A 21,921-nucleotide genomic window follows, 5' to 3' on the forward strand; every position below is an offset into this window, starting at 1 on the left:
GAGACCAGCCACTGTAACTGCATTCTACAAATGAGAAAATTATGGCACATAGAGTTCAAAGAGTTTGTCTGAGGTCACACAGATAGCAATGCCAGACCCAGGATTCAGATCCAGGCACTTAGGGTTCAGAGTCGACGTGCTTCACCCCTCCCTCATGCTGCCTCTTCAATGCCAGGGCAGTTCTCACAGGGTGATTGTGAGGATCAGAAAACTTGATGCTTGAGAAACACTGGTATCGATCTGAGCACAGAGTGCAAACCATGGTAGGTGCTACAGTGTCACCATTGGAATTTCCCAAACCAAACAAGCATGGCTATGGCGACCTTTGAAAGAGAAGGAAGCTGGGCACCTTCATTTGGCACTGGCTCCCCTAGGAACCAGTGCCCCAAAGAAAGCATCAGAACTACCGTCTCAGGGAACAAACTAGAAATGTAGTGTGGACCATCTCGCCAACACTGAACTTGATACCTTATTTGTCATGTCTTTCTTATCTTGGACTTTCAATTAGATTAATCAAAGTACATAGACAAGAGAAGACTTTTGATTGAAAAAAATTTTATTGTTTTATTATGAAAAACAAAATACAGAATTCAAGTAGCAAATATGGCATCTTCTGGGTGTGTAAAATGGAAAGTTCAGGGCAGTTATCTGGTGCAAAAGCTCTAAGGAGTGTGACTAGAGGCTGCGTGCTGTCGTACTCAGAAGGCGTGATTATTAGGCGTGGCTAGAGGAGCTGATGGGGATTATGGGAAGATGGTGCTAAAGGGTACCCTTTGGCCCTGCCCCTGAGTAATGGCAGAATTTGTTACGTTACACAGTGAAATTTTCTTTTGTCCAGTGGTTTTAAAATCATTATGCAAAAATGACATAATAGAAAAATGCACATGTGAACTGAAATCATCCAAACCCAGAAAGAAAGTCCAGCTAGATCCTCAGCAGACAGGTTCAGAGGCAAAAAAAAAAAAAAAAAGAAAAGGAAAGAAAAGTTCATCCTTTTGTGCCATCATCTTTTATGAACTCTTTCCATGGTCACAGACTGCTGTTCTCCTAACCAGGCAGAAGGAAATGACGGCAAAGTAGACCAGGCTCTTGAGGAGGAGGAGGAGGTAGGTGTAATAGGCAGAGGCATTGATGAGCTGCAGCTGAAATACATCTAGGAGAAGTCATTTGTTTAGTTTCACCTGTTCTTTTGAAAGGATAGGAAATATTAATGGGAGGGGTCACACTTACTAGTATTTACTTCTTATGATCTTCATTAAAGTGACACCCTCACACCACCAACCCCCCAAATAAGCAAACATCTACCACCTCTACCAACAACAACAAGACAATGTAGAATCCAGCTTGCAGGCCAAGTCAACCAACAACCTCTGCTAAATTCACTTAGAGCACTCCAAAATATTAAAAACTACGGTTGCATTTTTAATGAGTGAGTCCACTGAGAAGAAAATATTTGTGGTAAATAGCTTTTAGCATCTCTTCACCCCCACCATATCTCTAATTAATAATAGCCAATATTCATTAACCACTAAACAAGTGCCAAACACTCTTAAGAGCGTTGTATGCAAAGCATTAATCTTATATATTTTTACAACAACCTATGAGATTATTATTTTAATTCCTGCTTTACAAATAAATGGGGAGAGGTAAGTAATTTGCCTGATGGCATGCATTTAGTAAGTACCAGAAGGTGGATTTCAATCCCAGCAACATGAATTTACAGATCACATTCTTAGTTACTCTGTAATTCTGCATCTCCAGGTGCAATTAATAATACCCCAGATATCAAAAGGTTAAGCATGAGTATAAAGTTGAGTTGCTGATTTAGAAGTATCTGAGGCATTACATGTGCATGCAATATGATTCCTACTAAGGGTACAATCCATGAAAATTTGGTGGCGTTCACAGTGTGGTGGGTGTGAGGTTTCAGTAGAGGGCATTATGTTAACTGGAAGAAAGTGGTTAATCCAAATTCTCTGCAACTTTAAGAGGTGATGGCTCACCTGTCTTTCCTGAATGTCCCTCTTTGGGGCTATGATACTATAGGGAAATTGCACTTAATATCCTTGGAAGTTTTGCAAGAAATATACAATGTTAAGATATGATTGACGACAGTGATGGAGGGCCAGACTGGTACTCAATGAACCACAAGGTCACGTCCTTTCCTGTGGAAATTTCCCTTTGACGTGCTTTATCTTCACAGCGTCAGCACTCCAGAATTATTAGCACTTGGTGTGGAAAGGGGCCTCAAGAAGTGATGTGCTCAGAATGCCTGCCTTTGGTCAGAGGAGGTGTTAGTTGAGGTCCAGAGCCCCCTTGATATTGGAAATGGAGGAGAGATCAGCAGGACTAGAGCCAGTGCTTCTAGTGGCTTTCTTTGTACATTTGTAGGGAGAAAGGGCCAGAAACTAGCACATATTCTATGCCAGCTAAATGAGACACCTTATGCTAGACATTCCACATATATGACCTTATCTCTTTAAGAACTGAGTTAGGTGTAAGTATTCCTGGTTGGCAGATGAGGAAAGTATTTCTCATAAAATGTTAGTACCCATATTCATGCAACTAATTATTAAAAGAGTTGGGGTTGAAGCCCAGTCTGTGGTACTCAGAAGCCCATGCCCTGCTCCCAGCCCCGCCCCAGCCGTGCATCCATTGTCTTGGGGTCTTGGCTTTCGGCTTTCTTGTTCTATGACTCGATTCATAAGGGAAGAATAGAGAACTGAGGAAGTGTATGAACTCTTAACTCAGGTGGCCTGGGCTGAAACCCCAGATCTAGCTGTGTGGCATGGTGTACGGGACTTAATTCTAGCTCACTCTCTCATCTGTAAAATGGTGGAAAATATAGTTACCACTTCACAGGAGTATTATAATTGAACAAGAAAATGCATTCAAAACACAACACTAAGCCTTCTGTATAAGAACTGTTCAGTAAATGTCAGTTAATGTTATTAACTACTAGCAAGGACCAAAGATAAACATCTAGAAGCATATTGATAGCATATGTTCCCTAATCAATAGAAACAAAAGCCATGCAGATGAATAAAATCCAGTGTTGAAATAATTCTGAGCATATCACCGCACTCCACAGTCATCTCATACCAAAATATAGCATTTACTGTGTTAAGATAGCTAATAGGAAATGATGGGTTGGCTTAAAATATCACTCAGTCTATTCTGCAAAATCCAGCCATTCTGATTTTTCTACCTTAAGTCAAAGAAATTGAAATTTTAAGTTGATCAGAAGGGGAAAAATGCTACAGCATGACACAAAGGCAAACATATGCAAAAACTTACCACTTTTGTCTTCCAGATAAACTTCTATTGTATGATTAATAGCAGCCTCTACAAGAAATGAGAGCACTATTAATAAATTGTTCATAACCATTATTTTACTGTGTGTCTGGATAGATAGATAAATAGATAGATAGATAGATAGATAGCATAGATAGATACAATCTACCAACAGAGAAGAGAGAACCATTAAAAATATGAGCTCCATAATTCCAGGAATAGTTGCCAAGACTCTATGGAATTCAGTAGACCTAATACATACACTGTGTTTCTGCACGAGAAGATGTTGAAGGTCATGAAGGGTACATTTTAACTTTTTAATCCTACCTGGAGGCTACTACCCAAGCCTACCTGTTTTCCTCCTACACTCATTGCTCCTAGCACAGTGCCCGCCGCAAAGTAACTGTTCAATAAATACTGTTGAATGGGAAAAAATGAACAGAAAAAGGAGCTGGTCTACAGTCTTCAGCACACACTGCTGGCATGAACAGTTGCTACCCAAAGAAATTTGCTTAATTGTAGAACCCACAACAGAATCTTACATGTTTGAAGGAGTCTGGTTTAGACAAATTTCCATCAAAGCCATGCCTTTCCAAATCATACATTTCCCCAATATCCCCCACTCACCCACATAATTTTCTGCAGTTGTGTTTGTGGACATGACAACGATATTAATAAAAGCTAATGTCTACAAAGTGATTATTACTGTGCGAGGCTGTGTGGCACAGTGCATGTCAAATGCTTCACATGCATTATCTCATTTAATCCCCCAGTAACACTGGAGTGAGTTGTATTTTGGAGGTCCCCATGTCACAGACGAGGAGTGGGGTTTAGAGAGTATTAGTGCCTTGTTGAGAGGCACACCAGTGACAGGCAGAGCCAGCATTCAAAGGACTGTTGTGGGAGATTAAATGGGAGAGAACATGTGGAAAGTACTCTGTAAAAATAATCCACAGAAATAGAAAATAATCTATAGAGAAACAACATATTTCTACCATTGTAGACACTAAAACATATCTTCCAGGTGTCTTAGTTATGCTTAGCAAATGACCTTTTTACTACAGGAGCTTGGCATTTCAGGGCAATTCTTTTCAGATAAACCAAGTCACACCTATAGTTACTTGAATATATAAAACCTGAGGTGAGAGTTGTGTTTATCTACAATGTTTTTTAAAGGCAAATATACATACAAAGACAGAATTTCTTAAAAAGAGCATTGACCATTGGGTGGAGAGAAACAGTCGCAATGGTTGCTTTGGCTTATCCGTTTTCTACTAGATACGTTCTTGTCCGTATGGATGTGGTTCTGGTATGCAGTTTTATGCACTCATGAGGTCTTTCTTTGCTGTGCTCTAAAAAAAATGGCTCTGAGGTATAGACTTCAGGGCAAACCCCAAGATTGAAAATGTTAGTATAATTATGTTTAAATGTTAAAATATCCCCCAGGGACTCACTTTACTGTGTCTCAAACGTCCCTTTATTTTCCTTGCAGTGACTTTATTCATTAAAAAATAAATAAAAATCTATTAGCACCAAGCACTGATTGAGGTAAAAACAAGAAAGTAACAATTTTTCATCATAAAATCCGTGTGTGTATCCTAATTCTCTTTCCTAATCTGGCAGAAAACTTGGACTAGATTAGTTTTCTCTCTCTTCAAAATCGCTTGATTGATTTGTGCTTCCATGTTATATTTTTAGAACAAAAAAATGACAAACAAAAATCTTCCAAGAAACGGCATGAAGAATTTGCCATAGAATGACATTAACAGAAACACCCTCATTAGCTTTGCTGCCATGAGACGCTCAAGGGAGACATTTGTTTCAGAAATTAGATGCCAAGTAAAACACCTTGTAACCGGAACCTTCTCTCCGTTATGGTAGTCATCCCTGGTCACTGGAAAAATCAAAACCTAATAGGACATTGAAGCCCAGTGATTGTATTAAACTTGTGCTTTGCCTATTTGCTTTCTCTCTGTTTCGTAGCCACAGGAATAGGAAAACTAGGGCTGTTTTGGCAATCTTACCCTAGTTTTAGGAAAGGATATAAATAAATACACATATATGAATAAATACATCCATGTTATATTTTTGAGAGCAAGCATTTCAGAGACATTATTTCATTTGTCCTTCATCACAGCCCCAGAAGGAAGTCAAGGCAAGTGTTCGAACCTGATTTGATCTTTGGGGAAACTCAGATCTAAGATAAAGACTGATATACAGCAAAGGTCTTAGCACGTCTTACGTCCTCTTTTCCCAGTGCTTAAAAAAGGGCTTGTTAACCACAGGGTAAAGTACCAACTGGTTCCTTCTTACGGGACCATGGTCTGTTGTGTTAATACTCAGGACTTTAAGTTCTGAGTCTAGGGAGTTATGGGACCACGGCCGGGGCCAGGGCACATTCGGCCCTCTGCCCACGCTGTCTAAACATGTACAGCATCTGAATCAAAGGCACTCCTTTGGGACATCATGCCTGAATCCCAGGTGACCCTGCATGTCTAGGAAAAGACTACATTCTCTTCACTGTGTGCATCCTCCTTGGAACAGAGATTCGTCCTAGTGTATTCATCCATACCCTTCCAGGCCTGACACGCGCTAACACTGCACTACATGTTTGTTGAGCAGCAATACCAATGGCAAGAAATAGACTCACTATGTAGAACGGAAATATGTTTCTAGGCACCAGCCTCACCAAAATTTACCTGCAGCGGTATATAAAATGCGAATCTAGGACCGTAATAACACTGCAGGGCTAAATTATTCTATTTTTCGGTGAACCTTGATCCGACTCCCTCAGAATGACACAATCAGTTGCTTAAGACTCATTGGTTATGGGTTATACTTCAAGTATAGCAAGACTCAGGCAAGAGTGACTTTGCTTGCTGAGCAGAAAATTCCTGCAAGATGTATGATTATTCTTATTTCCTGACCAAGTAAGATAATCAAAAGTAGAATCTCTTTTTGAGCATTTCTTGTGTGCTAAATTGCTATGCTGTCATGTAGGTTGTTTCATCAACAACCCTAAAAAAAAAAAATCATGTGACTTTAATTTTGGATGATAAAACTGAGGCTGAGAAAAGTAAAATTTTTATTTCTTTATCTTTTTATGTTCCAAAACCTATACTATTTTTAATTTTATGGGAAAATAGCAGGACATTTATGCTACTATTAAATGTAGCAACATTTGAGGAAGATATATAATAATTATTATTATTAATGCTTAACAGACACATGGGGCATTCCCTTTGTGGGGTGCGGGAAAGTGTTCTGGGAAGACACACACACACACACACACACACACATACCTTTCTTTATTGCTGGAAAAAGAATCTCTTGATCCACTTTATTATGCTCATGTTTGACGATACATCTGTGTTCTTTATTCATTGACTCTTCACTCACGGTCAGCCAGCTGAATTTCATGTATGTGTCGCCAGTCTTCGTGGTATTCCCCTGCTGAGATTCCAGAATTGTATTGCCGTTTTTCTCCTTCCAGTACACCTTGATAACATCAGGGAAAAATTTCTCAAGAAGACAAAGATGTGTTCCAGCCTTATGAAGGTTTATTTCAGCAACTGAAGGACGAAAAATAGTGGGCTTGGGGTAGAACTCTGGACCATAGCTTCTATCTGTGGGGAAAATGGAATCGCAATGAAGAATTAGAGACACACAAACATTGTGTGGTTTGCAACAACCTAGCATGTAGCGAAAGGAAGGAAAGCTGCCATTGAACCAGTGCTTTTAATGGTCTTTCATCCACAATATACCAGTAGTGTGGCTACTTATTATTGTTCTTACTTTCAGATGTGAAAAGAGGTTTCCTAACTCGCGCAGTGTCACAACTATTAAATGGCACAGCCTGAATGAAAACTTGGCTTTTATTCCTTCTCCATGTGCTAAAATGGGGTATGACTTACAACTGCTCCAACATTTGTGAACTTATTTATTCATTTTTAATCTCTCTCATGCTATCATAGGCGGAGGACGGATGGCGGGATAGGGGAGTAGGGGAAGAGATAATCTCTCTTCAGATGAGAATCCTTAGTGGCTTCTAAAGTGCAAATAAGCAAAAGCCAAACTAGACACAGACAACACTATGGTGACTGCCTGAGGGCAAGGGGGCAGGGGCGGCAGAAGAAGGTACAGGGAGGATAAATGGGAATGGACTTGCCTGGGAGGTGAATGCACGATGTAATATACAGATGATTGTTACAGAATTGTACACTTGAAACCTGTATAATTTTATTAACCAATGTCACCCCAATAAGTTCAATAAAAATTAAAAAAAATAAAAAATAAGGTACTTTCCTATCCCACGCTATGACTTTTGTAATTTAAGCTCTTTTTGGCCACACAGTCTCCTGTTCTATAACTCTGTGGGAACTCACTCTCTATTAACTGATTCTGAAATATACCAAATTACGTTATTTTTATAAAAATAAATGCCAGGAGGAAGTTTTTCTTTTCTTTCTAAATAATACACAGTCACTTGTTTTAATGGGAATCTACTACCAGGTGTATTTACTTTATCCAGTTATTCTTTTACCTTCCAATATGGACCCCATGCCCAGTTCTGAAGTAATAGAGTTCTCCTAATAGGTTTCACATCTGAACCACTCCAGATTTTTTAGGGCAGTATTGAAAACTGCACCTCCAAATAGTTTATGATGCCTTGAATTTAGAAGCAAAATAGCAATAATTCCAAAATTTCTATTAAAATTTTCATTGATTATTTTCAGAAACACTTATCTTAATCTAGCGAGTAAATGCCCTTAACAGAATTTCATTTTGCCTTTGAAAAGATTCACCGAAAGCACATTTTATTTTGGAATTTCATTTGAAGTCTAAACATGACTATTATGCCATATTTTAAATACACCATATTTTGACTCGGAGTATCTCCCATGAAATTTTTGTTTACCCTATAAGGCTGCTGAACTATTTTAGAGCTCCATCATTTTCTTTGTTTTCATCTGCTGAATAAAATTTATATATAATTGAGATAATGTTAAGAGCTATGGTTCTAAAGTTTCTTGCAGATATAATGTCAGAATATATAACAAAACATCATATATTTACAAAGGCATGCCACATGCATGCTGGAATGTTACTAAATTATATATTTATTATTAATCTAATGATTGAAATTATAAACATTAAAACCCTTTCCAATTTTATTTCTGATTAAAACACAAATTCCTTACTGTATTCTTTTTGGACTAGCTTAGAGTTAGTTTAATAAGTCAATGGGCAAATTTTTAAGAAAAATTAATTGAACTTCTCATTTGAGAAGGAAAGGAAAAAAGTTCTTGAGACTTTCTATCTGTGAAGCAAAGCTCCTGATTTTTATACTAAATCAGTAAGCAAACAATGTTGAGTTTATAAATCATGTTGTAAACATAATTAAGTCATCATGTGCTTATTTTAATTTTATACATCTTACTTTTAGTGCAATAATATTTTATTGATTATAATAGTAAGACATTCTATATTTCTCCAACCATATATTTTATTTTTAACTTAAAAACCATCCTATATAAAATAATATTAATTTTTCTATTTTACATTATATTACATAATTTTAATCTCTAGTCAATATATTAAAGAATCTAATTTTCATCTTAGGAACTTTTTTCTTCATAGTAATACTTCTGATTCATTATATTAAAGAAATAGAAAAACAAATGACAAACTTGAAACGCTTTTGTGTGGAAACACACTATTTTTATTGCCTGTCCCTTTTCCTTAGCTAGATTCTTTGCATCATTCTTTTCAAGATAAAATGAATCTTGAACTTCCATATCTTTCTTAATGTAATAGTTAACTGAGTATTATATAGTGTACTTGATTATATGTGGTTAGTACCTATTTGTTGGGTAATTATATTACATGTTTTTTCTTTAAACAGTCTTTGTAAAACTTAAATTTTTTATGGTCAAAATCTTGTTCATGATGTATATAATAGAAATCAGTTCACAAAATAAAGACGCCCTCCCTCAAAAAAAAGATAAAACAAGGTTTATCCAGCTGAAGTAACATTTTTAAAAAAATGGGAGTTCACTTATATTACTTTATCAGCAATAATAGAAATAAAAATGCAAAAGATCATCCAGAAAAATCTATAATAATAAAAATGTAATATGCTAATTAGACCAGCTGTCCTGACGACCTTCTGGAGGAAGCTGGGGCTGCGAGGGAAGCCTGGGTCCCGGGTGCCAGAGGGAAGCCGGTGCCGGCAGTCGGGGGAAGGAAGGCCTACTCTTGCACAAATTTCGTGCATTGGGCCTCTAGTAACCAAATGAATAAATAAGCCTTCCAATACATGTATGTAGTTATTTGCATAACCAAATAATATGTCTGAGTTAAATTGCCCAAGTTGTTTATATTTATTTATTTATTTTTTAAAATATATTTTGTTGATTTTTCACAGAGAGGAAGAGAGAGGGATAAAGAGTTAGAAACATTGATGATAGAGAAACATTGATCAGCTGCCTCTTGCACAACCCCTACTGGAGATGTGCCCGCAACCAAGGTACATGCCCTTGACCGGAATCGAACCTGGGACTTTTCAGTCCGCAGGCCGACGCTCTATCCACTGAGCCAAACCGGTTTCGGCAAGTTGTTTATATTTATTAAGATGCAGCAATACTATGTAAATTTACCAAATTCTATGTAAATGTCAACTATATTTTCAATTGAAAGTATGATATTTCAAACCTACGTTGATATTAAATGTTCTCTATTTTTCTTGTCATTTTTCTTTTATCAAATACATAATTATAGCTATTTTATGGTTATATCTGAATTTCAAACTTATGAAGTTTCTAACTATATTTAGTTTACATATTGACCATTTTCTGTATGAATTTAAACTCTTTTGATAAATATGAGCATGAAGCTGAAACTTATTGGCTATAAACTTTAGGGCCAATAATTGTTGGTATTAGAAATAATATCAATTAAGATAAAGGATTAAGATTTAAAGCACATAGGCCAATAATAAAAATTAAAAACAAACACATGTTAATCTCATTTTTCTTGCCAAGTAAGGAAAAAGTGATGGTAAAAAGAATACCTCCAAATTAAATTTTTTTATATAAGTAGTTAGAAACACAGCTTAATTCTCTGAGGAATTTCTGCTCTGTCAATATTACTGCTGCAAACAACTCTTCATACTGGATACAATTTTCCTTTACATTTGAAATGGGGGACACTATTCAGCACCTATTATATGTTAGACAATGTGCAAGTACTTCACACCATCTCAATCAATTCTCATACAAATCCTCTGTACATACTTATCCCACTTTATGAGTTAAAAAACTGAGGCCAGAGTAATTGCCCACGTTCATATAAGCAGTAAGTGATGGAGTAGGAGCTCCATGTCATCCTGACCCCACAGCCCAGGCTCTTCCACAACACCCTTCCACCATCAGAACAGAAAATGTGTCCACTCACAAAACTGACCTAACAATAAACTTTATCCCGGGGCCAAACACTTCCATGGTAATTGCATACATTACACATGAGCCTTTTGTGCAAGTCCACATGTACCCAAAAGCCAAGTCTTGTTACGATATTTGCACAATGTTGTCTCTGCGTGCCTTTGAGGATTTGTTTTACAATCTCTCCTACGATTTCTGCATCTAATCCCCATCACATTCCTGTTCTTTCTAAATATTCTTAGTGTTATTCCAATTTCATTGTTTCTTGCCTCCCTCTATTATATTGAAAAATTGCATTCTGATACCTACCTGTGACGATAAGTTTTGTTCCATCGCCGAAGAGTTTTCTATCATAATTCCACAGTGATTCAACCACTATCAAAAACTTTAGGCTAATTTAGCTTCTCTGAGTTTTTCAAACGCTAGTGGAACTAGGACGGCCTGCAACTCAAGAGATCAGTGTTCTGGTCCTGGTTCCTTTTGCTCATAACAAGGTCTGTGGCTGAGCAAACAAAGTCAATTCAAGTTTTGATGCTTTATTGATCTGAAAACAATGATGCTAGTGCAAATCAATTTGACATCACTGCTAGTGTCAAAGTGAGACCAAAATGAAACAAGATTTGAAAAGCAATTTGATTTAAAATGCTCTGGAAATAAGCAATTATAATAATTATTAGCCATTTTATTGTGATGACTGTGTGCTCCAACCTGACTTTTTAATCTCATGGGACCAAACCTTGCCCCTACTAATAGGAATTCAGCTCTTTGAGGTGGCAGCTAAGTCCCTGGCAATGCATCCCACTTGGCTCTAATATGTCTGGAATTCTCAAAGCCATCATCATCAGAAGTGTGCCTTACACACGCTTAATTAACGATCTAATTTGTCTAGTCTGATCTGCATTTCCAGTGTTAAGAAAATCAAAGGGAACATTAGCTACAGCCTAATAATATGAGGTCAGCAATAATAGAAATAAATGAGGTCAGTATGGGAGCTGCTTCACTTGTGTTGTTCAAAACAGATGGCTCTTTCCCCAGGCAACAAACAGCACTACTAGCATCCCAAGCTTTCACCAGAAATTTCAGCCTCAAATTGACATCTTTCCAGTTCCTGCTGCAAGTTCAGCTTGAAGCTCCTGGCAGTGGGCCTTCAAGCCAGAACCACAAGAGAAATGGCAGGATGGCTGTCCTCAAAGCCTCCTCTTGTCACGTTAGATCACTGAAAGGTTACCTGCCTGACCATATCTGTTGAGGGTCACATCTGTGAATAACAGCAACTGCTCTAAAGCCCATGGCATTGAGGCAGGGTAGTGTCAAAAGGTGTGTTTAAAGACTATTTCTCCCATTTTATAAAATGAATGTCCAAGACAATATTCACTTTTACTTCACTTTCATCCTAAGGGACTCATGCATTGAAATCATTTCCTAATGTTATAGTGGGAAACACGTTTGAAAATTTTGAAGTGCTTCATTTGATTAATTAACAACGTGTGTACTCTACTACAGTTTTGTTTTTTTTTTAAAAAAATCACTTTAAAAAATTGAGATATAACTGACATACCTCTAATACCTTTGAGTGTAAAATTTTACCCAGTGCTCTTGCTGGATAATTACAGGCCATTTTCTTCTGCTTTCTTTAATGATTTTGATCTTCTATTTTTATTTCCTGGTCTGACTGTAACTTTGGTTTCAGTTTTTTCAAATAGATTTTGGTAATAGGCTGTTTAGGTAACTGACAAATAGTTTGTGCATTATAGCTGGTTTCTTTTCTGCCTGTGAGGTTGATACTTTAATCTCTAACTCAAAGATGACATGAGAGATGAAAGAATATGTTTGTGAATTGTAGCTCTGCCATATAGGTGCAAAACATGTGGAATTCAAACAGACTAAAAGTGCCAGAACATAAGGTGAGGTTTTCTTTCCCAAAACAAAACAGGGGTCACTTTGTATTTCAGTCCTTGTGAAACCTCTCATATTAAAACATGATCTTCCAATACTCTGCTTTGATTAAAAAGAATACTATTTAGATAAGATATCAAACTGAAATAAATGAATTTTTAAAAATTTAAAATACTAGTTTTAAGCTATCACTGGTTATAGACAACAAAGAAATTTAGCAGGTATTTAGTAAATATTACTAGAGACTAAAGCCTCTGTAGTTTATGCTTACATTGTACATGTATAGAATAACAGAATACTAGTAAATGAGAAAGTGCTTTTCTTTCATTTCGTAAATGATCATTATCTTTTCAGATTAAATTTCCAGTGACATCATACATCATATAGGGATCCCAAAACAGACACTCAATAACTTAGAAAGTTGCTCTAAAATAAAGTAGATGGTTTAGATGCATGAGAAGAGTCTGAATAAAATGTAAGGGCAAAAAAACCCACCTGATATTTATATTGATATAATATGTATTGATATTTCACACCTGATATTTGTTTTGATATAATTTTTAACTTTGTAGCTATAATCTAATTAAGACACTAAGTATTATAAGTGGATATTTGACTTTTCTCTATAAGACTATAAATTTATACATGCAAATAGCAAGCTCTTCCCCTTCTCTTACCTCTAGATATTTCTACTGGAAAATGAGAAATCACCTTATATTTAGTTTAATAGTATTTGAGATAATGGTTATTATATTCTAATTATTTTTTCGAGCAGGTAACAATTAGAAATTCAAAGTATTTTGCAAATACTGACCATTTTTTTAAAAAATCACTCCTGATTTTATGATGAGATCGAATGGGTGGAAATCTGAATTCTGGAGAATTAACATTTTTAACACTGACCATGTCCCAACCTTTGTGGTAGGTTATCTCCATATTTAATTTCATTTCATTCTCACAACAGCCACTTGAGATGCATATATAGAATGAATAGATGGAAATATATAAAAATAGTAACAGTGGTGTGTCAAAATTAAATTTTATTTTATTTTAAAATTTTTTAATAATTTTGAAAAATGTAAATTACAGTTGATATACAATATTAGCTTCAACTATAAACATAATGATTAGGTATGTATATAACTTATAAAGTAATCACCTTGATAAATGCAATAACCACCTGATGCCATGCATTGTTATTACAGTATTACTAACGCTATTCCCTGTGCTGTACTCTACACTCCCATGAAAACCTGCAGATAATTTTTTATTAAAAATGTATGGGAGCCAAACAGAGGATACACCGGGGAGCAAGATCTCAGCAGACTGAGAAAAATGCTTTCTTTTTATTCCTTATTTTATTGTATTTTCTATTTTTTCCATAGTAGGTACATACTATGATTATAAAGTTAACAAAGCAATAACCACTAAATCAAAATGTATTTGTTAAAGGATATTTATATAGAAAGTGATAGACCCAGAATCAAAGTCTATAATTTTCCCTGCCCCACCCACACTCTCCTAAAATGCACTTTTCAGGACCCTCATGAATTTTATGTGTGTCACCATTATTTAATTTATTGCTATGATTTACATTGAGTATGGAGCCAGTTGGAAAAAAGAGGACCAGAAAGTTGATTTTCAATTTATGAATTCATTTGTTCATCTGATCACAACCACTAAGAAAACCAAAATATATAATTTATTTTTTAATCAATGCTTTATCAACTGCAAAAATTCTTTCAAAACCTTCATTTGAATGGACCTAGTAGGCTAGAACATCCTTGGAAAATGCATTCAGGCCGGTTTCATTTGTAAGGCTACTGATGAATGAACAAATTTATTGGACTGAATTTAGAAAAAGCAAATCCAGTTTATGACCTTCTTGCATATGATCACACAGTCAAATATTTTTATATTAATCTGGCCAAATGACAAATGTCGCCCTTTGGTTATTTTTGGTTTCAAATAAATAGGTTATATAAACTTCTTTAAAAATCTTTCAACATAAAAATACCAAGTGGACCTAACATCTCCACCCCTTAGGGAACCTCACTCGTTAACTCCTTATTACTGTCCTCCATGCTAGGTCAGGAGACAATTGCCTCCAAACACCTGGATGAAGTCATTAAGCTCTCTCGAGATCACCACGATATGTGACCAAACTGGGACTGAACCCAACAATCCTGAGCCCGCACCAGCACCTAGCCCGCAGCACCTGCACTACCTGCTATTTGTTGCTGAAAGACTGCGCCTTTGGACTCATTACACCTACAGTGGCCAGGGCATTGGCCATACATTCTGTGTTGCTTATCACAGGACCCTTATTCGGCTTGGCATTTCTGGAGCTGTCCCATCATGAGTGGAAAATCGGCTCTGAATTATGCAATTTAGTGCAACTGCTTTAGTTCTTTTACTGGCTACACTATTTAGAGCAAACTTGATGCCAATACAGAAAGAAAATTGAGTGGAATGGTATCAAAATGACTTGTCATTTTATAGAAAGAATCATATCTCAAGTATTTAATTAATGCCTTTCAACATGACTTATTTGATCTTTCTGGAGGGAGAGAGGGGTGCTGTGATTAGAAGCAGAAGCATTGTTTTCATGCAAGAATAGTAATACAGATTATGAGCTATTGCTAGTAAGTAGTCAATTAAAAGTCCATTTCAAAGGTCAGACTATAGAAGAGTAATTATTCAGAAGACAAAAACACCACTTAATGTTTCCAATGTCACATAATGGTCCAGACCATGCACTTTGGAATAGACAAATCTCTATTGGACTCTAAACTTTGCCATAGTAACTAGCCATATGAATTGAGGCAAATAACTGAACTACCCTAAGCCTCAGTCTCCTTATCTATGAAATGGGAATAAGAGGATCTCCTGTCCAGAACTACTGAGGAATGAGATAAGGCACTGAAACTATTAATGTGGTGTCTGGCCCTCAATATAAATATTAGCTGATATGATTCTCTTTAATGGACTGTCTGATCCATGTTATCAAATTCTTCCACTGAACAAAATGCATGTATTTTATAAGTAATAACTCTTACATAAATTATGGAAACAACTCATGAACCCAAGACCATCTTCCTCTGTGATAGCCACAGGCCAAAGAACAGGCGGCCCAATCAAGCCAGAATCTAGAACACTTATCTACTAGAACTGGGAGCTTTGTGAGTGTTGGAATGATGTCTTTTTCATTGTTTTATCTCCAGCATTCAGCACAGAAACTCTCTTCTATAAATGTCCGTTGAGACAACGAACGAACAAATGAGGGTGTAAAACCATGCAGACTTTTTTTCATAGACTTTGGAGCTGCAATGGCATATTGAGCTTATAATTCATTAAACTGGTCCATCTCTAGGCAATATAACAATACTCGTGGTAGCATAAATTGTAATATTCTCCACTCACTCACTGTAAGAATTAAGTTTTTGCACTGCGGTTAGGCATAAAAACCAATAATATAGGTTTATCAGATTATTTAGAGAATGGCACAATATGTTTCATCTCAACATAGAGCAGAGATAATTAATAAAAGTGTCTCTCAATAAAAGAAAAGCACATCTTCTACAAGAAAAGGTATCTTAAACCAATAATTTATACCAATGATTTACAGACATGGTACTCAAAATGTTTTAATTTCTAGCCTCAGTCTACCCTTTTTTTCTGTATGTGTATTCTAAGAATAGAATTTCAATCTGCTTACAAGCAGGGAAGTAATAAACCATTTACAATGTAGTTCTGTTTCCATATACAGTGACCAGTAGCTGCAAAATTGCTGTTCATATGCTGAGGCTGAGAATGTGGCAGTCAGATTGAGGTGATCCTAAATTGTTTTATCTAAACAGCATCTACCAGTTTTTCAAAAATAGAGAAAAGTTACTTACCACTGGGAATTACTATGAGTTGAGTCCCTTCTGCAAATATCTTGATCCAGCCTGAGCTCTGCCAGTCCAGCAGGCACAGAAGTACACGGCCTCATCTTCTTTCTCTAAGAAATTTATTGTCAAGGTGGAAGTGGAAGTTTGAGAATATTTACTTGCCATAAGTTTGTTGTTCTTCCCAATAACAGTGTCTGTGGAGGCAACCTGTATTAAATATTCTATACTCTGATCTGGTTTCTGCTGGTACCAGTAAATGTAATCGCTAATAAAGGAGTTAGAGGACACCTTACAAGGTATATGGACATTCTCATCCCTTTCCCTGGAAATTGATATTTCAGGTTGCTCCAACTTTAACTGCCCAAGGCCATCTGCAAGCAAAAAATAAAATAAACTTCCATGAACAAATGTCATGTCAAGAGGTAACGATAAAAAATTTCTTGGGTCATTGTGGTAGACTGAAATGGTGGGGGAACTCACAAGCCCAGAGGGAGATGAAGATGACTGCTTCCAGGAGTGGCATCCTGTGCACCAAGCAGCTCACAGGGAGAAGGTCAGACACTGAGGTCCCTGTTAGCAGACCAGTGGCAGGGGGCGGGGCTGGCTCTGGTTTCTCAGAAGAAGTGGTGGCCCAGATGCTCCCTGGGCTTCTTCATGATCTGCTACAGATATGACCAGTTCTGGGGCTCCCTGTGTCCCATAAGTGCAGGGAAGACTGGGTAAGAGGGTTCATGATCTGGAAAGAAATATTCTGGGATAAATGTGTCTGTCTTGGGGTTGGTCAGGGATGGTTCTCACAGCCACTCAGCTGTTCCCCATGAAATGCCATGTCATAGAAACATTGCTTCAGAAATATAAAAAGACTTACCTCCTATGTTCAGTCCCTACCCCTATCTTTCTGTGATGTGTTGTTGATTCAGGACTTGGGTACAAAACGTGACCTTTATTTTTCTGTTACATAACAACACAGAAATCAGACACTGAAATACCTCATTGACATTATTTAAGACTAGATGCCCAGTGCACAAAATTTATGCACAGGTGCGGTCCCTAGGCCTGGCTGGCATTCGAAGTGGAAGTGTCTGGCATGAAAGGGCACGTCCCCGCTGACCTCTGGGCCCTGGGCAGCACCTGGCCACTCGAGCCTCCGCTAGCCTCCACCTGAGTCACTGTGCTCAAGTCCCCACACGGAAAAATGGTGAGTGTGGCTGGACATGGAGGGGCAGGGAGCAGCACGGATGATGGGCAGTCAGTGCACTCTCTCCCAGCCGGCCTTGCAGACCGGCTCCTGCATGAAGCCACGGGGAGCCTGACCAGCCCCTGCAGTCCCGGTGGCTGTGGCCCTGCTAACCCGGAAGATGCTGCGTGGGTGCAGGGCAGGCTCCTCATGGGTGCCCGGCACCTGAGTATAGGCTCTTCCCCTGCAGGACATCCCTGGAGTCGTGGGGGAGCACAACAGGGAGAGTGAGAGCATGATCCGGTAGACACCCTGTGTTCTCACTGCACCTCCATCCTTGGTACCCCCACCCCCAGGTAGCTTGCAAGGGGTTGCAGCAGGTTGTCCATGCTCTTCATGTTCTGCCCTGCCCCCTGGTGGTCAGCACATGTAATAGTGAGCAATCAAACTCCAGGTATAATTCCAGGTGGAGGGGACAATTTGCATATTAGACTTTTATTATATAGGATACCATATTCAGAAGCATGGAAGTACTTTTGTGATTTTAAAAATTAATTGAGATGTCAGCACACAGATTATGACTCAGGGCATCCAAATTCCATTTATCATCTGCGTACCTCCATGAAGGGACTGGACAGCAGTTACTGGCAGATATGGGAGACGGAGCAATCTGTGGAACTTGGCTTCTCATTCTGGACCTTGTAGCTGTCTCATGAACGTAACTAGCTCACATGCAAGAGTATTCTCACAGCTATATTATGCTTAATATGTAACCATAAGTTTTTAAATAATGTGGCATTTAATATCCATTGAGGAATTGTTATTTGTAAAGCATTTTCCTAAATGTTTACTTACTTATTCACTCCTCTCAGCAGCAGTGCTGTGAGGTAGCTGTAATGATGATCTCCATTTGGCATTGAGGACAGTGGCAAAGAGACATGATTCATTCAAAGGCCCAGATCTGGGAGACAGGAGAAATCAGATAAGTAACATTTGCTCATTAAAGAAAGTCTGAGTAAAATGATATCAAAAAGTGACAGTAAAAGGCACCCATTCTATACTTTTACTTTGTGTTTCTCTATACTTACTTATGAATAGATATGATTGCTTGGGATTACATATAAATAAACATTTTAAAGTAGGATTTAAATATTTGTCTTTATATTCTCTTCTTTTGGTTAATGTATCATTGTGAGCAATATTGAGGTCTTTCAATAATCTATATAAATATGATTTAATTACCAAATATAAACACCTTCTTATACCACTTACCCCTAGCTGACATTTGTTGACTTACTTGAGCTTTGTACCTCACTTTGTACATGGGTACCATTCCTGTATAGTATCTTTTAGAGCTATTCAGTAGCTTCCATTATAACATTACATGAGGGTAATGCACCAAACACTCAAATATTAGGACCTGGCCCATCATGAGCCTTCAATCCTCTCTAATAAAAGAGTAATATGCAAATTAACCATCACTCTGCTACATAAGCCATGTGCACAAGCCAAGCCAGGCCCACAAGCCAATCAGGGCGAGTATGCAAATTAACCCCAACCAAGATGGCTACCAGAAGGGAGGCTTGGGTTCCCCCGGCAACAGAGGAAGCCAAGATTTCCACACACTCTGGCGGGCCCAGGCCTCCACTCAAGGATACAAAGTTTCAATTATAGAAAGTAAACAAATCCAAACAGAAATGGCGGCAGCTACTGATCGAGCAGGAGGCTTGGCTCCGCTCCAGGCTACAGAGTTTCCATTGTAGAAGGTAAATAAATTCCAGATACCAGGGATGCTGCTTGGGTCACCAGGGGCATGGCTGGCCTGCAAACCACCACAGGCCCCTCGCCCAGGCCTCTCCACGCCCCAAGGGAATCCCACCCTGATCCAGGACACCCTTCAGGGCAAACCAGCTGGTCCCCACCCGTGCACCAGGCCTTTATCCTATCTAATAAAAGAGTAATATGCAGATTGACCATCATTCCAAAACACAAGATCAAGATAGCTGCCCCTATGTGGTCAAAGATCCTGCCCCCATATGGACACAAGATGGCCACCACAAGATGGCCAACAGGAAAGGGCAGTTGGGAGGCACCCGGCCTGCAAGGGAGGGCAGTTGAGAGAGACCAGGCCTGCAAGGGAGGGCAGTTGGAGGCTATCAACCCTGCAGAGGAGGGCAGTTAGGGGTGACCAGGCCGGCAGAGGAGGGAAGTTGGGGGCAAACAGGCTGGCAGGGGAGCAGTTAGACATCAATCAGGCTGGCATGGGAGTGGTTAGGGGATGATCAGGCTGGCAGGTAGAAGCAGTTAGGGGAAATCAGGAAGGCAGGCAGGCGAGCAGTTGGGAGCCAGCAGTCCTGGATTGTCAGAGGGATGTCCAGTGGGATCAGGCCTAAACGGGCAGTTGGACATCCCTCGAGGGGTCCCAGATTGGAGAGGGTGCAAGCTGGGCTGGGGGACACCCTCCCGACCCCATGCACGAATTTCATGCACCAGGCCTCTAGTTATATAATAAAGTCTTGTTGGCATTGTTATCATACAAGCGATAATTACTTTGTTAAATATTTTTACTGTAAAACCATATTAGCTCATTAAGCAAAATATGTAAAGTTAATCAAAATACATAAAAAAAATAAAGCCATTTAGTCCTTCAGAAATAATCATTCTCACAATATTGGAGGATTCACTCCCCCCTCTTATTATTATTCTGTCAATAGAAACAATTTTATTCTTAAGAGGTTATTATATGCTCATTAATTTTTCTTTATGTTATATTGTAAATATTTTTGAATTTTACTAATCAATCCATAAAACATTGTTTTCAAAGCTGTATAATATTCTGTCCTTTGAGTGCAATGTAAATCAGGTGTCTCTATCTCTGTTATTCACCATTTAGTCTGACATATAAAAAGCTGCTGGACAGTTTTCTTCTAAGCTCTGAGCCCAGGAGTGTCTCACTATCAAGACCTCATCACTGCTCTACGAGGCCCTTTGAGGACTACATGAGACAACCATGTGAAGAAGGTAGCAGCGGTATGTTGACAAGCTTGTCTGTACTTTCCTGATGAAAAGGACTCATGTTCTCAGATTCTTTGTGTTTCTCTCAAGTCTTTCCCTTTACCGTTGCTCCTATTAAAAGTTTAGATAACAAGTAAGGCCTTATGTAGGTTCAAGAAATCTATTGTGGTGCACACTGGGAGAATATGATGGTTAGAAATCACAGGAACAGGATGTACTCACAAAAGGCTGTATGCAACAGAGGTGGAGGAGCAAGGCTGAGTGGCTGATTCCATGTCAGCCTTTCCTGTACATCTCCGTCTTTCATCCTATAGCCACCCTGCATTGAGAACTAGAACCAGGGTCCTTAGAAGAAGAGGTGGTGTGGATGCCTATGTTTGCATGATCTTATAAATTATCACATAAATAAGGGAGTGTGTATGGCACAGAGGCAAAGTGATGTCCATATTCTTTCTGTGGGTGCCCAGGATGTACTGGATAAGAAGAATGAGTGGATTAAAGGGTAGTCATTTGTTTCACAATTTTTTCAGTATTGCATTATGAAAGGATAACATTTTCATTTTATATTTTAAAAAACAAATTGATAACTTATTGGCATGTTATGTGTTCTGTGAAGATTCCAGATCACCAAAATCATGGTCCCATGATTCAGTATAAAATAGTACATTGTGTCAACGAATGTTTCACCAAGGTCAGTTTTGTTTTCTCCATGGGTGTAGGAACAATGCACAGCAGTTCTTTTATCCTCTTATGGTCTAGAGGTCAGACTCTGGAGCTTGATTACATGAGTCTAACTCCACTTTGAGAATTTGTTGACCCAGTTCTAAAGGTTTTCTTGTATTATGAAATGTTGAAAATAAAGGATTTCATCATTGACTTTTAACTATTTCCCCCCACACACATTTATACCTAGTAATATGTTTGCTTGGATCATTACACATTTTTTAAAATATTTTAAAATTTAAAATAAAATGTGTTAACTATTTTTATATTAAATGTTACTAATACAGTTTTATATTCTTTTATAGTTAACTTTATATTTTACAAATATATCAGGTACTTAATATTTTTATGTGGATATTATTATAAATGACCTATGGCCAGTGGTTGAGCATCAACCTATGAACCAGGAGGTGAAATTTGATTTTTGGTCAGAACACATGCCTGGGTGGCGGGCTCAATCCCCAGTAGGGGGTGTGTAGGT

At 38.1% G+C, this 21,921-nt stretch overlaps 1 protein-coding gene across 1 annotated transcript; it reads right to left on the minus strand.

Annotated features, from left to right (window-relative positions):
- Nucleotides 1-994: 994 nt before the first annotated feature.
- Nucleotides 995-17,048, minus strand: LOC103295012 (T-cell receptor gamma chain C region DFL12). The gene is made up of 6 exons (XM_028159361.2): nt 17,006-17,048; nt 16,594-16,896; nt 16,532-16,561; nt 6,597-6,920; nt 3,298-3,345; nt 995-1,153 (listed from the first exon to the last, which is right to left on the minus strand). Exons 1-6 carry the CDS (start codon nt 17,046-17,048, stop codon nt 1,011-1,013), a joined length of 891 nt encoding a protein of 296 aa, XP_028015162.2. The 3' UTR covers nt 995-1,010.
- Nucleotides 17,049-21,921: the final 4,873 nt, after the last annotated feature.

This window comes from Eptesicus fuscus, chromosome 14 (assembly GCF_027574615.1).
Source record: "Eptesicus fuscus isolate TK198812 chromosome 14, DD_ASM_mEF_20220401, whole genome shotgun sequence".
NCBI lineage: Eukaryota > Metazoa > Chordata > Mammalia > Chiroptera > Vespertilionidae > Eptesicus > Eptesicus fuscus.

Excerpts from the sequence above, each read along its gene's own strand:
- LOC103295012 (XM_028159361.2), bottom strand. The coding sequence starts at position 17,048 with ATGCCACTCCTGGAAGCAGTCATCTTCATCTCCCTCTGGGCTT. Across the intron at positions 16,562-16,593 it reads CTTCTGTGCCTGCTGGACTG|AAGGGACTCAACTCATAGTA; the intron begins GCAGAGCTCAGG and ends AGATATTTGCAG. Across the intron at positions 3,346-6,596 it reads TTTTCCAGCAATAAAGAAAG|AGGCTGCTATTAATCATACA; the intron begins GTATGTGTGTGT and ends CATTTCTTGTAG.